Source organism: Cheilinus undulatus, linkage group 7 (assembly GCF_018320785.1).
Source record: "Cheilinus undulatus linkage group 7, ASM1832078v1, whole genome shotgun sequence".
Taxonomy (NCBI): Eukaryota; Metazoa; Chordata; class Actinopteri; order Labriformes; family Labridae; genus Cheilinus; species Cheilinus undulatus.
The window spans coordinates 5,516,106-5,538,966 of NC_054871.1; the positions used below are offsets into that span (position 1 = coordinate 5,516,106).

The 22,861-nt window shown below is 40.1% G+C and overlaps 1 protein-coding gene across 2 annotated transcripts; it reads right to left on the reverse strand.

Moving 5' to 3' along the window:
• Window positions 1-1,676: 1,676 nt before the first annotated feature.
• igfbp1a (insulin-like growth factor binding protein 1a) lies at window positions 1,677-19,544 on the reverse strand. Of its 2 annotated transcripts, XM_041790679.1 has the most exons (5): window positions 19,424-19,544; window positions 6,921-7,315; window positions 6,590-6,759; window positions 4,437-4,565; window positions 1,677-4,199 (listed from the first exon to the last, which is right to left on the reverse strand). In XM_041790679.1, the coding sequence occupies exons 2-5, from the start codon at window positions 7,300-7,302 to the stop codon at window positions 4,089-4,091; spliced, it is 792 nt and encodes a 263-aa protein (XP_041646613.1). In that variant the 5' UTR covers window positions 7,303-7,315; window positions 19,424-19,544; the 3' UTR covers window positions 1,677-4,088. The 2 variants fall into 2 exon arrangements, with proteins under 2 accessions (XP_041646613.1, XP_041646612.1); XM_041790678.1 differs by lacking the exon at window positions 19,424-19,544 and having other exon boundaries at window positions 6,921-8,196.
• Window positions 19,545-22,861: the final 3,317 nt, after the last annotated feature.

Sequence of the window (22,861 nt, forward strand, 5' to 3'; positions counted from 1 at the left end):
ATACTTTCTTTTAACTTTTTTTCTTGAAGTTTAAATAAAACTTTCAACCTAGCAACAAGAAACACAGAGGTTTATTTCTGTAGTTTGGCATGGTAAACGTGTACTTATTATCTTGATTAAAGTGGCTGTTTTTTGGATCAATATTTCAAATTAAGCTCGCTTAGAGTGAAATTTCCCCTTCTAATAATCTAGAGTCTAGGGCGCACTCACACTCAGGGTTCACACTTTGTAATGAGAAGCCCAATCTGAAACACAACCCAAATATGATTTACATAAGGAAAAATGTTTGTTTGTTTTTTGGGACCATTTTTAAGAAACTGGATGACTTTTTCCCACACAAAAACCCAGTGAAAAATTCCCCCTGCTCGTTTAGGCAAACTTGGTGCACCTGAGGTGTCTGCTCCCAGCTGAGTGCTGTTGGTAATCAGCAGGGCTGGGAAGTTATATAGGGAGCAGGTTGCTTCTCAGTTTGGTAGGGGGTTATGAGTGTGTGAGGGTCAACACCATTAGTTGGCTCTCTATTTGTGTTTGAATTTAAAGAAAAGAGAAAACTTTGCTTCAGGGCCTTTTGTTTGTGTGTGAGGGGTGAAAATCAAAAAATATTTTCATTTCACTTGCCCCTTAATTGAAATGACTCCCACCTATCCTTGTTTTGGGTCAAGTTTTTAGTTATTCCATCATTTTGATAGATTTAGTGGGTAGCAGTGTGGTTTCCCCATTAGCAACCTTTGTTATAAAATTTGTGTTTTCTTTGGGGGGGAAACATAACAATCCACTCATTCCTTATGGCCATCCCCATAAGGAATGAATGGGAACGGAGAAAAGTAAGAACTCTAAAGCTCTAAATTGACCTGTACACAGTAGTTAGCCGAACATTTTCACATTGAGTAAGATTCCTACACTTTACAAAACAATGATTTTTTTTTTTTTACAACATTTAACAGATTTAGAGGCGATCAGTATCACAATTTACACTGTCCTGCAGAGCTTCTTGTGTTTAGAGTCATCTATCAAGAGAAAGGGAGTCTTAAAGAGTCTTGTACTGAGCTAGGAGGCTTTTTGAGCCCCTTTATCTTATAAAAAATGATTTTTAATTCAAACAGTGATGAACTATCAGCCAAATAAACTTTGTGGAGGAAGTATCTAGATAAAGATGAGCCATCCATGAACCAGCTTCTGTTATGAAACGCAGCGGCAGCTTATATGGGCTGAGTTTAATTCCTGCAGGCTATCAGGACCCAGATTTACTCCTGTTGAAGGCCTTGAATGCAATCAGGCTCCCCTCAGTCTTGGAATGTGTCAATAAGGATAAAGCAAAGGTTCAATTTGTGAAAAGAATAAAAATAAATCTGGTGGTGCCAGGCAGGCTGGCAGTGGGCACGAGAGGTTGAGGCGAATTCCTGTGCCTCGACCAAGGCAAACAGAGAGCGGGTCAAAAGGCAGCGCAGAGCAGCATGTCCTAAAGTTAGACCAGGACCTCCACTTTAGATCAGCGTGATAACATTGCTCACAAACACTCTGGATTTAGAAAAGTGTGGTCCAGGGCTGCATCTATACCCAGGCTTTCATAATCCACCCTGATGAAGCTGTTATGATCCTTATGATTCACCACCTATGGATGTTTGCTCACCAATTAAGCATGCCTTGAGGTGACAGAGAGGCCAGGAGTGCATAGCTGAGGTTAATGTTTTTATTAAATATATCACCTTTTTTTACATTACATCTCAATTACAAAAGTGTACATACACACGAGTGAGCAGTTAGTCACTTTGGAATAGACTCACATAATATTTCTCTCTCCAACAGCAGCATGTGGATGGAGGCGAGTGGCAGGGTTCACTGCGGGACTCGCTCATTGTGGTCATGTGTTCTTGGTCAGAGAGAACAGCAACACAAAGTAAAACAGCACGTCTTTTTTTGACACACACAACAACACAACTGACAGCAGACACATAAATATCGGAGGTAGGTTAATGTAGAAATACCCGTCTGAGAGGCGGAGCAGCCACGCGCCAGCCCGTCATGCTATCTGCAGCCCCATGGAATCATGGGAAATGTTTTCTGAGACTGTTTGAAGGATTACCGACTGAGAGTTTTGCATTCTGATCATGTGTCACATCAGTTCAAAAAGAAACAATTACAAAAAAAGACATAAAAATGGCAGCAATGTGAAAATAAATCATAAAAACAACATTTAGAAATACTTCTAAATGACATTTGGTCACTCAGTGCTTTTTGTTCTTGCTCAGTTTCATCACAAACCAAACCTCCAAACAACTCCTTAAGGGTAGAGCGAGCTCAACTCAGCAGTGGAGTTACTCAGGGCCAAGATATATATATACACTATACACCCATAAAAATAATAATATAATAATAACAATAAGGCAAAAAAAGATATAAATACTCATGAAATAATTAAAAATAACAAATAAATTGGAAATAAATAAGGCTGAAGAGTAGAAGTAAATGCATCAATATTAAAAAATCTCCTTTTCAGAAAACAAAAATAGATTTTTTTTCTCTTTGGGACGGGTGTTTGAAGAGAAGGGAGGGGGGTTCAGGGTGGTCGGGACCTTCACGCTGTGTTTCCACTTACGCATGTGACTGTAAAAATACGGATCATGCCTCCTAGCGTCCAACACAAGGAAGTGCATTTCTGTGTGATCAAAGCTACCTGTAGCCAAGCAAGAGATGCTAATTTTGTGTGTTTTCCACTATTAGGTAGTTTGGAGAATTACTGGGACAAAGCAGGACTAATGTTGCTCTTTAAAAAGTAAGTTAAGACGCCAGCCTGCCAGGGGCGTAGAGTTTTTGTGTAATATTTCACGAAGGCTGAACGAACCATATGCCTGCACTCCAGCAACTATGCCTTCTAAACGTTCATGTTAAGGTTTAAATGCATATCAAACTGTCAAGAACATCTTGGAGCATATTAGGGCAAATCTAAAAAAAAATAAATGAAGAAAAAAGAGGTGAATTGTAAGAGAAAATTCCAAACATTTGAGATTATAAGTTGAAGTTTTTTGATACCCCAGTTCAGAATTTTGAGGGGTTTTAAGTAATGCATTTACAAAAAAATACTAAAAGATTTTAAAGTTAAAAAAGGCATAAATGTTTCCACATTTTGTAAATTTACAAGAATAACAACTCAGACTTTTGGAGATAAAAGTCTTTTGAGCATTTTAAGTCACAAACTTAACTGAAAATTCTCCAAATGTTCACATTTAAAAATTGTAATTTTTCAAGATAAAAGCTCAAAATTATGAAGTTCCACATGTCATAGATTTACAAGAACAACAACTTAGAATTCTTTGGATTATAAAGTCAAAAAAAGCCTATTGCACAGAAGAAAATCATACCAGAAAAGCTGGTATGCAGCAGATAGCCTAATCAAACTGTTTTACAGAGCTAAAGCAGTGAGGAAAAACTTGTGGTTTTAGCCCAGAATTCTCATTAATATCAGCTTTCAGACTTTGAATTGGCATTGCCATAAACTAAAGAAAACAAGTGTCTCTAATTGAAATTCTTGTAAATTTATGACTTTAAAAGTTTGATATTTTGGAGTTTAAAAAAAATTTAATAAATAATAAATATTTCAAGTGTTTTCTCCTAAAACTCAGAAGTTCTGAGTTTAGTTTCTTGTAAATTCAAAACCTAATAAACTAAAACCTTTTTAATTTCAAAATGATTTAGACTAGCCCTAATATGCCGTCATACATACAGCTTCATTGACAACCATCTGAATCGAGAGAAATCGCCTGTTTGCTGAGCTAGTGCACCGTCCTACTGTCTCTCCCAAATGCAACGCAAAAGTTAGTATTTTTTAACATGCACAAGGCAATTCTGGATGAGGAGCTTTGCAGGCATGTCAGAACAGCGATAAGGATTTCTATAGGGATGACTGGACTTCCTGTTGGCCGTAAACATACCTAAGTGGAAACGTGGCATTAGTCCCCTAATGACAGTGTACCTGAATTAAACACCACCATGGATGAGATCAATAAATAAACAGCTTTCAAAAAGAAAAATCAGTGGTTTGCTTGTTCTTGTTCTTCTTTGTGTGAGATCTCAGCAGTGGTTGATCTCTTTTAAGGGCACTCGGCGTCTGCAGGCAGATCAGTCGAACCTAAAATCTTCTTTCCATTCCAGGCGACCACACACCAGCATCGACCCCTCTGCCCGTCCAGAGAAGATTCACACTGCAGAGAAACACAGATCATTTCACTCAACTGCTTTCATTTTCATTTACAGTTAGACACAAACATGTAGGGGCTTGAAAATGGGTGACATCATGCCGGAAACAAAGACACGCCCCCCTGCCTCACCCACATGATCATTTGACACAATCTTGGCTAAGCACAGCTTGGTGAGATTCTTTCATGCTGAGTGGAATCAACCACAAACACAAACACTGACATGAGGATGATAATACCAACCTGTTTGGGTTTATAGAGGCCGCGTTTGTCACAGTTGGGGAGGTAGAATCTGGTTAATCGGTCTCCTTGTTTCTGCTGAGATTTGGCAATCTTCTCCAAAGCTCTCTGCAGCTCGATGTGACACGGCCCCTATGGGAGACAAGAGGCAAGGAAAGGGTTAACTGAGCTCTGTGCCAACTCCAGGGCTGGAAAACACACAGAATTTAGAAGTTATACAGTAAGAAACACAAACAGTATGTACTTATTGACGACTAATTTATCTGTTGGAATGTTTGGCTTAAGAGCAAATCATTTTATTTAAATAGCATATGTATTAATAATCAGGGGGTTTTAATATATGACCGCAAAACCAGAAGTCTAAAGTGCCTAAAATTGGACAATTTATTGCCTTTAATTATCAAAAATCATAGGCAAAGCCCTGCACATTGTCTTAATTGCACACATACATTGGCAACATTTTGGAAAGTTAGTGAAGCTGGCAAAAAGTGAAGGTTCGAGCCATTTTTCCAAATGTTGCCAACATATTTGTGCAATTTTTTCCAGAGCTCTTTCTCTCTTTGGGTAAATTTATGACTGAAGATCATTAAGTTTATGCACTTTTGATGCCAGAATCACATCTTTTAATTGGTCAATTAAATGAGCAATTTATTGTTTAAGTAAACAAAATTGAAGGCAACATTGTGCACAATGTCAAAATTGCACAAATACATTGGCAATATTCAGAAAAGTGGGTGGAACTGGAACAAATCAAGAGTTTCCTTGCTTCTTAACAGTTGCACCCATTTTTTTTTTAATATTGCCAACAAATTTGTCCAATTTCAACATTGCCCTCTCTCTTTTTATGTACAAACATGACTTAAGATTTATTTATTTCTGCACTTTGTGATACCTCCAATCAAATCAGAAAGTTCTGGGCACCCAATACAGGGCAATTTATTGTTTCAGTTGTCATTAATTGCAGACAAGTTCCTGCACACTGTCTAAATTGCAAAAAAAAATGTTGGCAACACTTTCTAAAGTGGGTGAAACTGGCTAGAGGCATGAGTTGTCCTTGCTACTTTTCAGTTCCATGCACTTTACCAAATGTTGACTTCACATTAGTGCAATTTTGCCAGAGTTCTTTCTCTCTTTGGGTAAATATATGACTTAAGATTATTAAGTTGCTGCAATTTTTGATACACCAATCATATCTTAAAGTTCTGGAAACCCAATATCGGGCATTTTATTGTTTTTAATTTAAAAAAAATTGCAGACAAGACCCTGCACACTGTCTAAATTGCACAAATACATTGGCAGCACTTGCTAAAGTGGGTGAAACTGGCTAGGGGTGTGAGTTGTCCGTGCTAATTTTCAGTTCCACCCACTTTTCTGAATGTTGCCAACATATTTGTGCAACTTCAACATTGCCCTCTTAAGTTTGTTTAAAAACATGACTGAAGATCATTAAGTTGTTGCAGTTTTTGGTGGCAATGATCATTAAAATAATGAAAATTTGGTCATTTTCAAACATGGTATTGAAAAACAGTGGACAACTTTAATGTATGGAAATGTTGCCAACATATTTTTGCAATTTAGACTCTCTCTCTTCTGTATGGTGAAAATATGACAGCATAACATTTTCTTTTCATATCTTTTATGCCACCATTACTAATTAAAATAAGTGAGATTTAGAATCATACAAAATTTAAACAACCTCAATATATGGAGAGTTTCCAGTGTTTTGTGTAAAATTAGACAGGGTTTGGGAATATGTCTGCAACTTTTGACCATTAAAAGTCACAGCAAAGTTTTTAAATTCTGCTTGTGACACCATGTGTTATTTCTTTACAGAGAAAATGGCTTTTATATTGAAATTCAGCCTAAAAAACATTGAGGTATTTTGCTCCATGTTGCCCAGCCCTAGCCAACATACAGAAATAATAATCAACAGTGCTTTGTCATCAGAAAGCATGCATCAAACTGCAACTTGTGATAACAAGCATCCACATCCTCTTTTCTCTCCACATTAGCTCCTCAAACATTTTACAGGAGCGCCCCCGTGTGGTGATCAAACCCTGTCTCCAAACCTCCCCCCAAAAACTTTTAGGAACATATCAGAGTGGGGATTTCACCGGCTGTGAGCAGGAAACGTGAAGGTTGAGAGTGATCCTCACCTGGTCGGTCAGCCTCTTTCGGTTGGCGATCAGTTTGGCTTTCATGCTGTCCTGAGCGTCCGCAGCAGCCCGCGGGTCGTAGGGCTTAGTGTGCCCGGGGAGGTAGTTGCTGGAGCCGAGGTCCGAGGTGATGGCTGCGTTCTCCATCTCCGGCTCTGGCTCTCCCTGATCTGGAGGAGGGAAATGAATGAATGTGAAGCCGGACTGGATGGATTTGAGTGTAAAACGCTCCAGAAAAGCTCGTGCAGGTGGGGGTTTTTTTGGTGAGGGGGTTGGTGAAGAAGATTTGGGGGGGGGGGGGGGGGTTAAAATGTGTATGTTATAGGCCTACCTGGTGTCTGGGGCTCGGGGGTCGCCTCTGGCTCAGTGCTCTCCGTGCACACAGCTTGTCCCCGGGTGAGGGAGTGCAGCGGCCGGGGGTCGCCGGGTCTCGGGGTGCACCTCAGTCCGGAGCCACACGGCGCAGTATAGATCCCGCACAGCTCCCCGGCAGTCAGGGCGCAAGCGAGGCAGCATCCACAGCCGGGCTCCCGAAGCACCTCGGCGCATCCGGGCGCCACCGCTGGACACTGGCTCAGCTTCTCTTGAGTACACTGGGCGCACCGGATCGGCTCTGGCCCCAGCACCGGGGACCCTAACGTGCCGATGGCCAACGCGGAGCACAGCACTGCCACCAAGACGTGCTGCGAATAAAATCCACCCATTGCCAACATAGTGATCAGGATACTAAAGAGAGGAGATAAGACGTGGAGCAAGGTAGAAGAAGAATGAAAGGTAAACGGTTCCGCTTCTTGCTCAGTTGTCTCTTTCCTTTGATTTGGGGAAAATGTCTAACTGTGCGTTGCGCGCAGCCGTATTTATAGCCGGCTCCTCTGAGTGTTTGACGCATCGGCTCTTATGAATGAAGAGGTGTGATGAGAGGATGGGCTGTGATTGGCCCGCCTATGTCCGGGCAGCTCATTTGTATACAACAATATTTATTTTGGAACAGGCAGTGCCTGCTGCACGTATCGCTGACCAGTGACGACACAGTGTTTGATGTTGCAACAAGGACCCCCCCTTTCTCGCCCTCGTGCTACACTAAACTACTTCAGCGCCGTGCCGGCTTTCAGGAACAACACGGAGGCTCCGTCCTATTCTCCCACACTGGTTTTACAACTTGGCGTGAGAAGAAGTTCGCACAGCGGCGCTCTGGAGCCGATTTCATTGATTTCACAACTGAATCCAGTCCTTGTTTTCGAGCCTGATGAGCAGCTCTGTTTATGGACTGTTCTCAAGTCATGAGGACTTTCTGAAACACTTCAAACAGTCAAAAACACTTGGCACACTTCCTCTGAACTTTAAATACAAGTGAAAAGTTCACTTATGTGTCAGAAACTTCACAAATGTCTTTCAAAAGGAAACCAGGCACTCAAAACCATATTATATCTCCCCAAACAGATCCACTTAAACAGCATTGCATTTAGTGCAGTGTTGCTCAACCCTGCCCAACAGGAGAGCCAAGTTTTTGAAAAATACCTTTGCAAGAGCCAAAATCTAAGTGGTGAAATGTGGCAATTTCAATAAGGTAAAGGTGGCAAAAGTGGTCAAAAAGCTGCAACCACTGGGAGAAAAGTGGCAATAAAGGGCAGAATGTTGCAAAAAATGAGTGGGGAGTGACCAAAAAATAATTTAAAGGTGGCAAGAAATTGTCAAAGTAGCAAAAATCTGAAAAAAGTTGGGAAAAATGGCCAAAAATCAGAAAAAATGTGGGAAAATTGGCAAAAAAAGACTTTTCATTGCAATAGGTGGCTTAAATGGGCAAAAAGTGGCAAAAAATGAGTTACAGGTGGCAGAAATGGTCCCAAAGTGGCAAAAAATGTGTGAAAAGTGACTAAAATAGCCAAAAAAAGTGAGAAAGTGGGGGGAAAAAAGACATTTAATTGCAAAAGGCAGCTTAAGTGGGTGAAAAGTAGAATAAAAGGGGCAAACACTGAGGGAAAAGAGGCAAAAATGGGGAGAAAAAGTGGCATTGAACGGCAGAAAATGGCAAAAATTGATGAAGTGGCAGAAATGGTCCAAAAGTGGCAAAAACATGGCAAAAAATATGTGAAAAGTGACTAAAACAGGCAAAATTCTGCAAAAAGGTGGAAAAATGGGAACTAAGTGAGAATTTAACTTCAAAAGGCAGCTTACATGGGTGAGAAGTGGCAAGAACAGACAAAACAAGGCAAAAAATTGCCAAAGCAGGATAAAAGTGTCAAAATGGGTGAAAAGTGACAAAAGAAGTGGTAAAAATTGTCGAAAATTAGCAAACACTGAGAGAAAAGTGGCAAAAAGGCAGAAGGGGCAAAAATGAGTGGGAAGTGACCAAAAAATAATTTAAAGGTGGCAAAAAATTGTCCAAATCTGACAAAAGTTGGGGAAAATGGCCAAAAATCAGTAAACATGTGGGAAAATGGGCAAAATAAAAAGACATTTAATTCAAAAGGCAGCTGAAATGGACGAAAAGTGGAATAAAAGGGGCCAACACTGAGGGAATAGTGGCAAAAATTAAGAGAAAAAGTGGCAATTGAGGGCAAAAATTGGTGAGAAGTGGCAAAAAAAATGAGTTACACAAGGCAGAAATGGTCCAAAAGTGGCAAAAACATGGCAAAAAATGTGTGAAAAAAGACAAAAATGGGCAAAATCTGCAAAAAGGTGGAAAAATGGGAACTAAGTGGGAATTTAACTGCAAAAGGCAGCTTTAATGGGTTAGAAGTGGCAAAAATAGACAAAACAAGGCAAAAAATTGCTGAAGCATGATTAAAGTGTCAAAAATGAGTGAAAAGTGACAAAAAGAAGTGGTAAAAATGGGCTAAAAGCATCAAACCCTGAGAGAAAAGTGGCAAAAAAGGGCAGAAGGTGTCAAAATGGGTGAGAAGTGATTAAAAAAAAGTGTTACAGTTGACAAAAATGGTCCAAAAGTGGCAAAAACCAAGGCAAAAAAGTGTGAAAAGTGACTAGAATGGGCAAAAATCTGCAGAAAGGTGGGAAAATGGGCAAAACGCATGAAAGAATGGCAAAATGGGAAATAGGTGGCATTTAATTGCAAAAGGCAGCTTAAATGGGCAAAAAGTGGCAAAAAAATGCAAAAAGCAGGATAAAAGTGGCAAAAATGGGGATTATGTTTCAAATTAAGACAAAAGAGCCAAAAGATCATCACAAAAGAGCCACACATTCAGTATCAATGTTTTAGTGTCATTATTAAATCAAAAGTGACTAAATGAATTGGTCAACAGACTGAAATTTGTATCAGAGTAAAATACAGTACTGGGGGCCCCTGCTCCTCCCTTAAAAATGTCCAAATGGTATAGTCCAGCACTGCAAAATATGCAAGTCACAGACAGAAATTTCACCCAATCACCCTCCGAGTTTTTTTCTCAAAGGCTCTGCCCTTTCCCAAACGCCGTCTATGGAAGGTTTTCCAGATGGATGTGTGAAACACATCCATCTAGCGTGTCAGGTTATGGACTACACCTATGACTGCTATGCAGTGGAAGAACAACCCAAAACTTGCAGAATTTTTTTGCAAATCCAAAATTTGCATGCAAACTCCTGAACACTATCTAAATTGCACAAACATGCTGGCAGCATTTGGAAGCCTTTGCTACATTTTTCCAAATATTGCCAAAATAGTCAGACAACATTTTCTGTTTTTTATTAAAATATGACTGAAGATCATTAAGTTTCTGTACTTCTCATTCAATATCTTTTAAAGTGGGATTGGTCTTTGCCTAGGATCTCCAACCAGCCGTGCTTTAGTGTCACAGAGCATCAAATAATCACTTACATGATCTATCCAAAACACTACCATCAGAAGTGTTCATTTATGTTTTGGCTTTAAAAAGCCATGTTACAAGATCAGTTGCATTCAGGGTTTACTTCAGCTTGGGTGAAATCTAGTTTTTTTGTCCTGTAATAGAATTTACAGTAAATAAAACACAAATGTTACCTATTTCTGTATAGTGTGGGTAAATTGTGGTTTCACCTACAGTATGTACAAAAATAGCACTACAAAGAAAATCAGTGCACAGAGAATGAACATGCCACTGCTGTTTAAGTCATTTGGGGCCTCTCTGCATTAGGGTTTCACTGATGCAACATGAATAAGACTAAGGCCTATTGCATCAGCAATGCATCAACAAGGATTTCTATACATTTCAGGCATTCAGATACCAAGTGGTAATCCTTAATGCTTGCATGGATGAACCTCAAAGTGTACTGAAAAGGAAGGAGGTCATCTGGGATGCTTTTGTCTGGATTGAATTGGTTGTGTAAATGCAATGTTTACTTACACAAGCATGGCTTTATTTATGTCTGCAGCCTCGATCAGAGTGATGGGAATTCTTGCTCTTTTTAAAGATTTAACCATTAAGGTCTTTCAGCTCCCAAGTGGCTTTTCATTTTGGTACCATTTTGGATGTCTCTGTGGCTTACATCGCTGAATTTTTTTACATGAGATTGTGGATTTGAATCCTGGTCAGGGCATACTGAGTATCCATGTGGGCCCTTGGGCAGGGTCATTAACCCAGCAAACCCCTGTCCCAAGCTTTGGACAAAAGCGTCAGCTAAACCAGTGGTTTCTCAACTGGTCAGGCATCAGGACCCACCATACCCTCCTTGTGAGAAATCGCGACCCAAATTTACAAAAGTTTCAACCACCCAAATGTATTTCATGAAAATTTTAGAGTATAGAAATATGATGGGAGAAAACTGAAGTGATTTAAAAAGGAGAAAGGCCAAAAAATGTCTTACATCATGCCAAAAGCCCTGGAAGGACATACAAGTGCACATTTTATTTTGATCCATTTTCCTAATATAACATGGACATTCTGGTCATTTCTCAAGGAACTATCTTTTTGTTTTGGGAAAGCTAACCTCGTTATCCTGAGAAAAGGAGATAAATATGTTGAAAACTTGAGAGAATGACCAAAATTTGCTTGTTATCATAGGAAAATCTGGCTATTAAAATAAATTGTATGAATGTATGTCCACTTAGGGCTTCCATACATCACAGATGTTTTTCCAGGCACACCTTCGCAATCTACTGGAGACAGCTCTGCGACCCAGTTTTGGATCCTGACCCACCAGTTGAGAACCGCTGTGCTAAATGACATTATAACACTATAACCAAGATTAGGAATACGCTTCTTAAAAGGAACCTGCTTGTTCATGAACGACTCCTTGATAACTTGTCAGCTTCAATTAAGTTGTCGTTGCACTTCAACTAGTACCCTGCAAAATGTAGTTTTTTAACATGAGGGAGAAAAGCCGTTAAAGAGGCACTGCTAGCCTCTTAGCTTGTGGCTAATTTGTCCCCATTCATTCTCAATGTCAGTAGCTTTGTTGAAATGATGTAAGGGCTGTTCTTTGCAAAAAAAGCAGGCAAGTAAGGCAGATATCAGGTCATTACAGAAGATGTGTTTCTAATACATTGCATACTTAGTTACAGTCACTTAGTCCATTAAGAGTCCTGCTTTTTGAAGGCCAGTGTTCCTCTGTGAAGAGAGTTTTCTGAATGATGCAATATGTGCTCAGAAGTTTGCTCATCTCTGATTTAGAAGGTCTGAGCTGGACCGGTAGACTTTCTCTGAAGTCATGTTGATGATATGAGTTTAAGCTTTGCATAGTTCAATTTGAAAGTTTCACAAAGACAGGATTGATTTCACTACTGAATCTCCTCCTTGTTTTCATGCCTGACTCAAATGAGCAGCTCTTTTTTGGGGACAGTGTTTTCCATTCATGAGGGTTTTCTATTAATTGTCCTCTCCAAACTTCTTACACAACTTTGCGAAACTCTAATAATGAGTGCACATTACGCACGCCCACGCTGTGCACTCAGAGCGTGGGCGTGCTGGGAGAAAACCAGCAGCTCCAAAACGACATGAGAAAGCATTTGTGCATCCAGAGGGATAATAAACCCAAGTTTCAGAAATAGCTGCGCAAATGAGGGTCACCGTTTACGCCTGTGAGTCACTGGGGGCTCGGGACACTGTGGTATGTGGATCCCTTCCGTGTCCCAAAGCCCGCACACTGAGGCTGGCTTTGGGCTCAGTCCAGGAGATGTCCAATCCACGTTTCCCGGGACAATAATAGACCAAAGCTTTGAAACTGGGGGCTGCGCTGACATGGCCACAGACACGTCCCGAGCCTCACAATTCTCTCAGTTAGTTACACCTATTAATACACACGTCAAAACACAACAACAAGAGGCAGAACAGCACAAAACAGGACCAGCAGTTCTGTCAGGAAGTTTGGAGCTGCACTTGCCAGAGGGATTGTGTTTGCCAAAGACTTCTTGTCCCTCTGGGTCCTGTTGTTCATGCATAAAGAGTACAGTGCAGCAGGATGGAGAATAATGATGATGAGTGTTTCTTAAAGTTTGATGCTCCCAGAATAGAGCATGACATTTAGTGTCCTTTCAGTTTTTACCAAGAGGTGCATGTGTTAAAGTCTACAGCAGAAGCACTCATAAAAACTCATAGTAAACACAGTTTAAAGGCATCAGAACAGAAAGTATTAGCACTTTTTCTAAGCAGAAAATGATGAAATACTTGGCCAATATAGTAAACAAGATCTTAGCAACTTGGCTGGGAATTACCCTTAAATATCTCCATGAATACTCTTTTTATATGTCCCATTTCACCCCCCTTTACTGATCCATTGTCATGTTAATCGATGTGTAAATCACCTCATCTTAACCACTTTTCTGATGCAATTGGCTGCATTGTGTGACCAGGGTGGGCCGATGCAATGCTGTATGGGGTTGCATCATCTGTCAAGCAGTGTTAACAGATTTGTATTCTCATAGCTGCAGGCTAAATAAAGCTTTTAGTGTAATGTGATGTGGCATGTTTCCTCGACCCACTGCCCCCCACATGGTATGCTGACATCTTCATCTGCGTGTGAGAAAAGGAGTTTAGTCAAATGACACACCAATAGTGCAGGTTAAAGACAGTGGCAGAGAGTAATAGAATACTATTAACCCAAGTGTATCTGATGTCAGTGTAGTTGACATTTCTGCCGGATTTTTGTGTTGCATGTGCCATCATCTTTTAGAGATTTATAACACATGACATAATCTAAAAGCAGAGTAGGTTAAAAAGACGAATGAAAACAATGTCAGTAACTAAATCTATTAGTGAGCTATTTCTGAGGTTAATGTCAGTCATGACAAAACATTTTTCCATCTGTTGGTCCTGCATGTTTAAAGGCTTCACTGTACCTGCAGCTGGACAGCAGCAGGATTGACACTAAAGCCGTGTTTCAATCAGGGGGTCCTGTTTGATTCAGTAAGGTTTGGTATGGTTTGGTACGCTAAACCCCTAAATAGATTGCGTTTCCACAGACACCCATGCCCTAACTTGGTGGGCGGGCTGAAAAGGCTAAGAATCTGAAGTCACAGTCAGTGCGAGTCTGCTGGTCCAGCCGCAGAGTTATAAAAAGGATGAGTGACAGAAATCAGTAGGGAATAAGCATTAAACAGTTTTATTTCAGCTGACTGTGCTTTTTAAAAAATAACTACATCTTACTTATGCTAAATTCTGTCAGTACAGATCCTCAGCTGATGGAATAGGTGAATATATCTGGTCTATAACAGTTTCTATGACAAAATACAAAAGTTCAGAGCTGTACTGTGAGAATTCGCCGCATTAAAAATAAAGTAAAAGTTCATCTGGTGTTAAAATCAAACTAAATTAAGTCTGAAATCCCTGGTGCACTGATCTTGTTTTTAAAAAGGGTGCAGCCTGAAGTTTTACGAGCATGTTCAACAACCACAGAGTGATCTTTTCACAAGTTACCTAACGTAGGAAGTAGATGAATAACTACTTACAGTACAGCGAATCAACTGTTCTAAGGCTTCGTATTCACAAATCTTAAGCATTAATTTAGTTTAACATCAATCATGGATAGACCAGGCTGATGTGAGCCTTCAGGCTCTGCTTTGTGTTCTTAAAATCAGATTGAGATAAATGTCAGGAAACTTGATTTGTGGCCAGATACCATATTCACAGAACACAGTTTGGATCTCCGTTGAGTCCAAAAATCTCCGTACCTTTTTGGTACGGATAGGTAAGATTGGTACCCCTACGGAAGGGTGTCGAAAAGTGCGACGGTATGGGGTCGGTTTTTTGGGACCCTTTCCAACTTTTGCTCTATGGAAACGCAAAAAATAAATGCATGCTGTTCCACTGAATGGCATGCAGTCCGGCAACTGAGTGGTCTGGCAACAAACAACGAATAGTGAATAAGCTCTAGGGTTGGGCAGTTAATTGCAGATTTGATTAAGTCGCAATATAGCATGCTGCAATTTACAAGTAGCAGAAGTTGCAATTTTCCTTTAACTTGAAAGGTGTCAAAATACCAGTATAATAAATTCCGTTTTTACAGCTGCAGAGATTTTATGCACATTATGCAAACATTCAAATGTCAACACATCAACTGTTGAAATATGATATACTTCTCAATAATCCCTGCTTCATCAATGCTGATGTGCCATGCTGCTGCTGGCAAAGCTTCACCTCCTCCACCCCAGCCTCCTTCTTTATAGCTTCAGGCTTGTTGCACCCTCATATGACTTAATTGCATCTGAAATAATTTGTTTTTAATACTCATTGACATAATTGTTTCTATTCATATGGGGTTGCTTGACTAAGCCAGGGAGCATCTTTTGAGCAGAGCCTTCTCCACCAAGTAAAACTGTACATCCATTTTGCAAATAAATGTTTAAATATATAATAAGCGCATGCTTATGTAGGCAATAATATAAAATGATTTGTTGCTTGAATTTGTTAAAAAATACCCAAGATGAGGAACCTAATGCTAATCGCATATTAAATTGCAATCACAATATTGAGGAGAAAAATCAAGTTAGACCATTTTTTTTTCAAATCTTTCAGTCCTCATAAGCCCTATAACTTACTAATGGTGCACTGTAACCTTTACTTTAACCCTCAGAGGTATTTTTCAACCATTGTGTCTCTCCTGGACCTATTGTCTGGAAAAGCTTGTAAAACATCAGCCCTGTGGTGCACAGTCAAGCTCCAAACATCCTTTTTTTAGGACAGTCTGGGCTTTAAGAATATGTGTGTTGCAGGCATTTCAGTGGAATTTTATAAAAACTTATGGGACTATAAAGGTCAAAGAAAAAACTAATCAGAAATTAAAACTCAAAGATTTTGTTTATTAAACACGGTAAACATGCATGACTAAGAGCTTTTGTTTTGTAAAAACTTGTTCTCCCATCTCTTTGGGACTAAAGAATTAAAAATTTAAAAATGATAATTCTGTGACAAAAACTCAAACATTTTTACAAAAAAAGTCCTTGCACTTTTAGGAATTTGAGTCATTATTTAAAATGCAGTGACTCTGAGGGATATATTACAGCCTCTTTTCTTATTTTTATAAGTTTGTGCACATGGGCTTTTCAGCAAAGCATTATCCTTGCAAAGCAGATGGATACACCCCTTTCCTTGTCTTTCACTGACGAATCCACCTTGCAAAGCTCCCATCTGAACCGTTTGGGCCCGGTTAGAAAGTGACAGGACCAATCAGCGACGAGAGGCAGTACTTTCAGGCGCAGCAGAGTCGTGACGTGGCAATTGACCCATAGAGATATGACAGAACGTTTACCCAATCACACTCCGACTTTTTTTCAAAGCCTTTGCCTTTTCTCAAATGTTTCCTGTTGAAGTTTTCCCAGATGGATGTGTGAAACACATCCATCTGGCGAGTCAGGTTAGCAAAGCATGGCGTGATGACAGAACAGCTTCCCATTGGGTGTCACAGCCAAGTCGCATTGCATTCTGGGATACTAACAGAAAATATGGCGGTGAGCTAACCAGCTTACTGCAGGAATGATCAAAAAATACATTATAGATTAGAGTTACTGCCGTGGATTTGATCTTTAAAGGTCACATATTATGCAAAATACAGTTTTTCGGGTTCCAACAAAAATATGTGCCACTGGCCTGACCACAATCTCCAAGACAATCAGAACCTGTGTGAAAATGTGTGCTGAAACAAGCCATTGTCAGATTTTCCCCTGATGATATCATGTGGGGAGTTAGACCTGCCTACAGGTTCGGTTTCCCTCTTGGAAGCAAGTTCCAGCCTGTCCTGGTCCTCCTCTCAGCAGCAACATCCATAAAGTCACATCAGTTTCCTGAGAGAGGTGTGGTTAGGGGCGGAGCCAGACTGCTCATTAACATTCAAAGGCGCAGACACAGAAACGGCTCATTCTGAGCAAGGCTGAAACAGAGGTGTTTTTAGACATGCAAAAATCCAATACTGTAGTGTTTATTCAGCAACAAACTTCACAGGCATGTCTTGGGGACCTCTGAGACCAGTATAAACTTGTCTTAAAGGGGCAAAATATGTGACCTTTAAAGACCCCAGAAAGCCAGCCAAGTTCCAGGCTCACTAGGAAACATTTTGTAAGAACTACGAACTCATGGATAGCTTCATTAGAAAGGCACAATGGAGAGCTTTCAGAGGGAGTGCCTATGACTTAAGGTTCAAAAGTCACCAAGCAATTTACAAGGGCTGTGCCTGTGGCCCGGATAAGAACAACAATTTAAGAACAACAATCAAGTTATTCAAGTTTTTGGAGAACTGGGTAACGATTTTCTCATCAAGGAGGGGGGGGCAGATCCTGCACTGACCTGTTAATTATACAATGACTTATTATACAGATAAGGGTTTGCTAATTTAAAAAAACACTGACTCACTTACTTGCTGAGATGTCCTCCCCTAGAACTTACTTCTATTAGGGTACCAGTACCTTGTGTTAATTTCTTACTGTTGGTTTCTGAAGAAATGTTTGCAGTATTGAAACTCTTTTTTCCAACTGACAGTTCTTTACTTTGTTCAATAATGTTATCACAACTAGACAAGCTATTTTCACTTATCTATTTTCCCCTACACTGTGAAGTGATCTCGAGGAGAACACAAGTCTGTAACGTGACCAAAGTTTCTCTGCACAGCATGAGTTTGTAATGACTGACCCACCTTTGAGACAATGAAGCTGATAAGGTTAAAAGGACAAAGCAGCTTTTGGCCCGTGCTATTTATATAAATCATGTGAAGTATGCTCTTGTGCAGCCAATACAGTTTGTCCTAACGGATATCCAATTGTTTGTTTTTTCTCACTGTGGCTGACCTGGAGGCTTGTCCTTTTTATGCATAGCTGAATACATTAAACTCAGTGCTGTAACAACTTAAGCCTCCCAGTGATCAACTGTAATCTGTTTTTTAGTATCGTATTTTATACAGTGATATCCCGTTATTGAAACTTCTGCGCTATATCACTGTGGGGAATCAGGTACTATGGGGTAGAGGAAGTACATGCATGATGACCCAGTCAAAGTAGGCCTCCATTTAAAATGCATAACAGTGCCTGGGCTTACTATCAGGATGACCATCTCAAGGCCCAAGATCAGGCTGAAGTTGATGAAGCTGAAGCAGTACAATGTCATCAACTTTTTGGGCATAGGTGCCATCATGAGTACGATCTATGCATGGTCTGGAAACCTGCTGAAGATTAGGAGTCTTGTTTTGTTATTAACAGCTGAGATTGTGAGATCATCCTAAAGCCTGACAATAAGGAGAAGGAGACTCTCAACATTAAAGGGTTTTCTGCTTTACACCCATGAACCTTTGATCGACTTGCTGAAACACTGTTGCTTTATTTACATTACAAAGTTTTGTTCTTTAGCTAATATTTACACCGTTTGTTTTGCTTTGGCTAACATTTTTTTTGTTCTTTAGCTTAAATTTACACCATTAATCTATCACTTAAGCTTTAAAGTGTTGTTCTTTAGCTAACATTTACACCGTTTATTACTTTGGCTAAAAGTTTTGTTATTCTGCTAATATTTACTCCGTTTATATCCATTACTCTAGCTAGAAAGTTGTGTTCTTTAGCTAATATTTACACTGTTTATTCATTACTTTAGCTAAAAATTCTTGTTATTCTGCTAATATTTACTCCATTTATATCCATTACTCTAGCTAGAAAGTTGTGTTCTTTAGCTAATATTTACACCGTTTATTCATTACTTTGGCTAAAAAAAGTTGTGTTCTTTAGCTAATCTTTACACCGTTTATCTATTACTTTGGCTTAGGCTAAATGTCTTTCTCTTTAGATAATATAATTATTGATCCACTAGTTTAGCCATCTCTTTCATTCTTGTTCTAAAATTTCAATCGTACAGCATCATTTTAGCCAAAAATGTTAATATCTCAACTGTTTATGCATTACTTTAGCTAACAACACTGACCTATAGCCAATATTTTGACTAACTACTCCTTCAACTAACCATGCTAGCCTTTGGCTTATTTCTTATGTTTTACTGCAAATTTTTTTTCTACAAGTTTCCTTGGAGACCCCTACCTGTACCTGAGAAAAGCTAAGTTAAGAAAAATTAACCCAAGACCCATAAGGAAAAAAGTGATACAGTGCTGTTAAAACTGAACAGATTTTGAATGTTTCAGTGACAAAAACCCCTGAAAGTAGGCCTGCAAATGATTTCCAATTAAAATAGCTTTGTTATTAAGAATTTAAAAAGTGTTACATCATGACTTTAGTTAATAAACACCAATCTAATTTTGACAACCTCAGAGAAGACAAAGACCCCAGGTTGGGAACCAGTGGTTTAGGTTTTTAGCTAACACTTCAACTCTCTGTCATACTGAATATTTAGAGGTAACCTCTAAAAAATTTATGAAAAGTGTTGATTAAACTTTACCAATTTTTCCAAAATTCCATGTTTTACTTTAAATAGTAACAGTCTGTAAGAAAAAGCCACTTACTTCCATAAGGACCAACTCAAAACCAGTCCTGCTTGGTCCAAAGTGGCGCCAAAATTGGCACAACCAGGAAATTCCTCTGAAGATCACAGTTTGTACAACTCCATCACAGGAGGAAATTCTCTGCATCAGTTTATAATCCTGCACATGTACCTCATTACAGTCCCGTGTACACGTGATCTCCTGGAGAATAAAGGCCTGGGGGTCTGACCAAAGTTTGTCTGCACAGCTTGAGTTTGTAATGACTGACCCACCTTTGGGACAATGACGTTCATAGGTTTAAAAAGAAAGAACAGCAATCTATACAAGCTATTAATAAATCTTGTGAGGTGAGCTCATGTGCAGCCAATACAGTTTGTCCTAACGGATGTCCAGTTGTTTGTTTTTTCTTACTCTCACTGTGCAGAAAGCGTGTCCTTTTATGCATAACTGAATGCATTAAATCAATGCAAGTTTCCCATGAGATGATCATAATGTCTTGTTGCATTACTTTAATAGTGCACAATGCAGCTGCAAGTTCATCTGCATGGAAGTATTTTATTTTAATTTTACTTTTGAGCTGTGTACTCTACTCCAGCTTTCTGCTCTTAACATGCTTTTTGCAGCTATATATAATAATATTAATGATAATAATAACAATAATAATAATTAGAATAGCAACAACAACAATAATAATAATTAACAATAGTAATAATAAAAATTATAATAATAATGCATTTTATTTATTGGCACGACAATTAAAGACAAGACAATCAAACTGAATGAAACAATGTAGGTTAACTGAAAGAAATCAGTCAGACTGAATATACCTGTATGAAATGATGGGTTTAAGACAGGATTTAGAAATGGAGAGAGGGTTTATATTAAGGATGTCTGGTGGGAGGGAGTTCCAAAGTCGGGGAGCAGAGCGACTAAAGGCTCTGGAGCCCATGGGGGTCAGGGTGGGACAGTAAAACTGCTTTCCCACTAAAATTGGCGTGTAAAAGCAGGTTTTATAAATGCGAGTAAACCCGCTAACAATCTGCAAGTGACTCCTCTCCAATTGCCAGCAGACCGGGGTCTGATCGCCAGCAGACGAGCTGTGTGGCTGTTTTTTCTTCCTCTGGTGCGTCATCAGTGCGCCAATGTTGCACACGTTGTATATAGTTGTGTCTTGCACAGTCCCTGTGACCTGGTGCCGAATCTCCTCTTCTCCACGGATCAATAGAAGCTCTCTGATCTCGCTGTCTTGCCAGTGCTGTGCCATCTTGCAAATATAAATCTCACATGGTGAGTCCAAAAAACAACAACGCTCATCCCTCAGCTGCCGGCGTCCTTTTGTTGCCCCAAGTTACGGGCGCGATATTATGACGTCGGCACTTTACGGCAAAGTCATCCTGTGTTCATCCGGGTGTGACATTCCCACTGGAGCTGATCAAAACCTGTGTCCATTGCAGGGTCAGTTGACGCAGGTCTAAATGCCAATTAGAGCCTTTCCCACTGCCGACAGGAGCCAATTGTTAGCGTGTTTAAGCGGGTTTTTTGGCCAGTGGGAAAGGGGTATAAGGTGGAGTGAGGAAGAGGACTTGAGAGTGGGAGATGGGGTGCTGATGTGAGGGAATTCAGAAAGGTACGGAGGGGCGAGGTTACGGATGGCTTTGAAGGTCAGGAGCAGAATCTTAAAATCAATGTGGTAGCTGACTGGGAGCCAGTGTAATTGCTAAAGAATTGGAGTTGTGTGATTGCTGGATGGGGTAGCAGAATTATGAACTATCTGAAGTTTGTGGATTGATGGATTTCTGTAAGTTCTAAGTGGATATTGTTGAAGTTTTTCATGGTGAAACTACTACCTTCTTTCAAAGGTATCTTTAGATTATATATTAACGTTACATCTAGAATTTCGGCCCCAAATAGTTAACCTTTTATAACAGGCAAACTCAAACTGCTTTGGAAGCCAATCTGCGGCGGCTTCCATATTGAATCCGCGGTCTCAACCTAAGTTTGGATAAACCTAACAACCTGCCCAGCAAGCTCAACTTCCTGTCAGCAAGCTAGCTAGCATTCTGGTTGACAGAAACATAGTGTTGCCTGTTGAGCTGTTAATCAAATGCATTTTTTGGTTTGTGGCATTCATCAGGGTCATTGAGAAACATATGCAAACATGTTCTATCTAAGTGGACATGCATGTCTATGCATGCATATCTACTATAACAAGGTAGATATAGCCATTTATTTTTTATTTCCCTTCTGGTTTGCCCAAGAGATGCACCTAGCTTGCAGAAAAAAGGTAAGTCCTCTATTCTCTAGATTCTCTGCACAGTAGATGCAGCGCTCACCCAGGCAGTCCTAAAGGCCTGACTTTTTCCATGCATGCCGCAATAAAAAAAAAAAAAAAACATCTGTGATGCTGCCATGCATCCAGTCTGAAACGGCTGAGGGGCATCAAGAAACACTTTAAATGAACCCCCTGAGACCAGTTCTATAAAGTTTAAAGACTTTTGCAGGTTATTTGCAGCGGAGGCTGAATTGGTTTTAATGATAGTAGAAATAGCTCCCTGGAGCACAGACGATAACTGCATGCTCTTTGGAGGATTTACGTACGTAACCGCCATAAAAATAAATACACTCCATCACAAGTAAATAATCCTAAACCCGGCTTTCATGTGCCAAAATAACAGACGTCATTGCAGCATTCAAAGTTAAAATTTTACAAGTGTAGTCACATGTTTTCTGGTGCACATGCAGTGAATTTGGCTCAGCGTGTCCTCAGCTGAACTGTGATTTGAGGACGACGCCTGCAGTCTGTGTCCTTGTGAGGGAATGTGGACTCCCCGGGCCACTGGGAGCTGAAACGTGGACTGGATGCTGCATGTCAGGACATTTATTCTCATTTCACCCAAATGTTAAACTCCTCTTTTTATAGCCTGAAAGGGCCTCCACCCCTCCAGTGAGAAGTCTGTCTATGAGACCTTATGATATCATATGACTGACTAACTGCTGAGTAAAGTTATGGATGCACTGAGCAGGTTGATGTAAAGACAAAGAGACGTGAAGGATTAAAATGTGGAGTTTTCTTATGAAAGAGCCACATGTGTTCACTCCTCCAGCATGTTGTGCTGTCAGATCAGAGCCCGGCGTTCAAACACAGCCGAGTTATCTCAGGTCAGGGACAGACCTACTTTTTCAAAAACACATGCACACAGCGGGAGCCATCAGAGCCCCAAGACCTGGACCACAAAACACCACAGGGCCTCTGTAAGGCTGCTGCAGGGTTTTGTGTTTGGGGGAGTGATGATAAGCGGGATTTTCCATCTCTTTCAGATGTCACATGATGGAGATCAAACGGCGCTTGGCATTGAACATCCCAAGACTGGAATGTTTACCTTTGACAAGAGCAGCGGGGAAAACAGTCTTGTTGTCTCAGGAGCGGCTCACACCCACCCACTCTCACACATACAAACA

What these genes read in the sequence shown, in the direction of transcription:
- igfbp1a (XM_041790679.1), bottom strand. Translation starts at nt 7,302, where the DNA reads ATGTTGGCAATGGGTGGATTTTATTCGCAGCACGTCTTGGTGGCAGTG. An exon ending in CCCCGAGCCCCAGACACCAG is followed by an intron (nt 6,760 to 6,920) that starts GTAGGCCTATAA and finishes TCCCTCCTCCAG; the next exon opens with ATCAGGGAGAGCCAGAGCCG. An exon ending in GCCTCTATAAACCCAAACAG is followed by an intron (nt 4,200 to 4,436) that starts GTTGGTATTATC and finishes GTTTCTCTGCAG; the next exon opens with TGTGAATCTTCTCTGGACGG.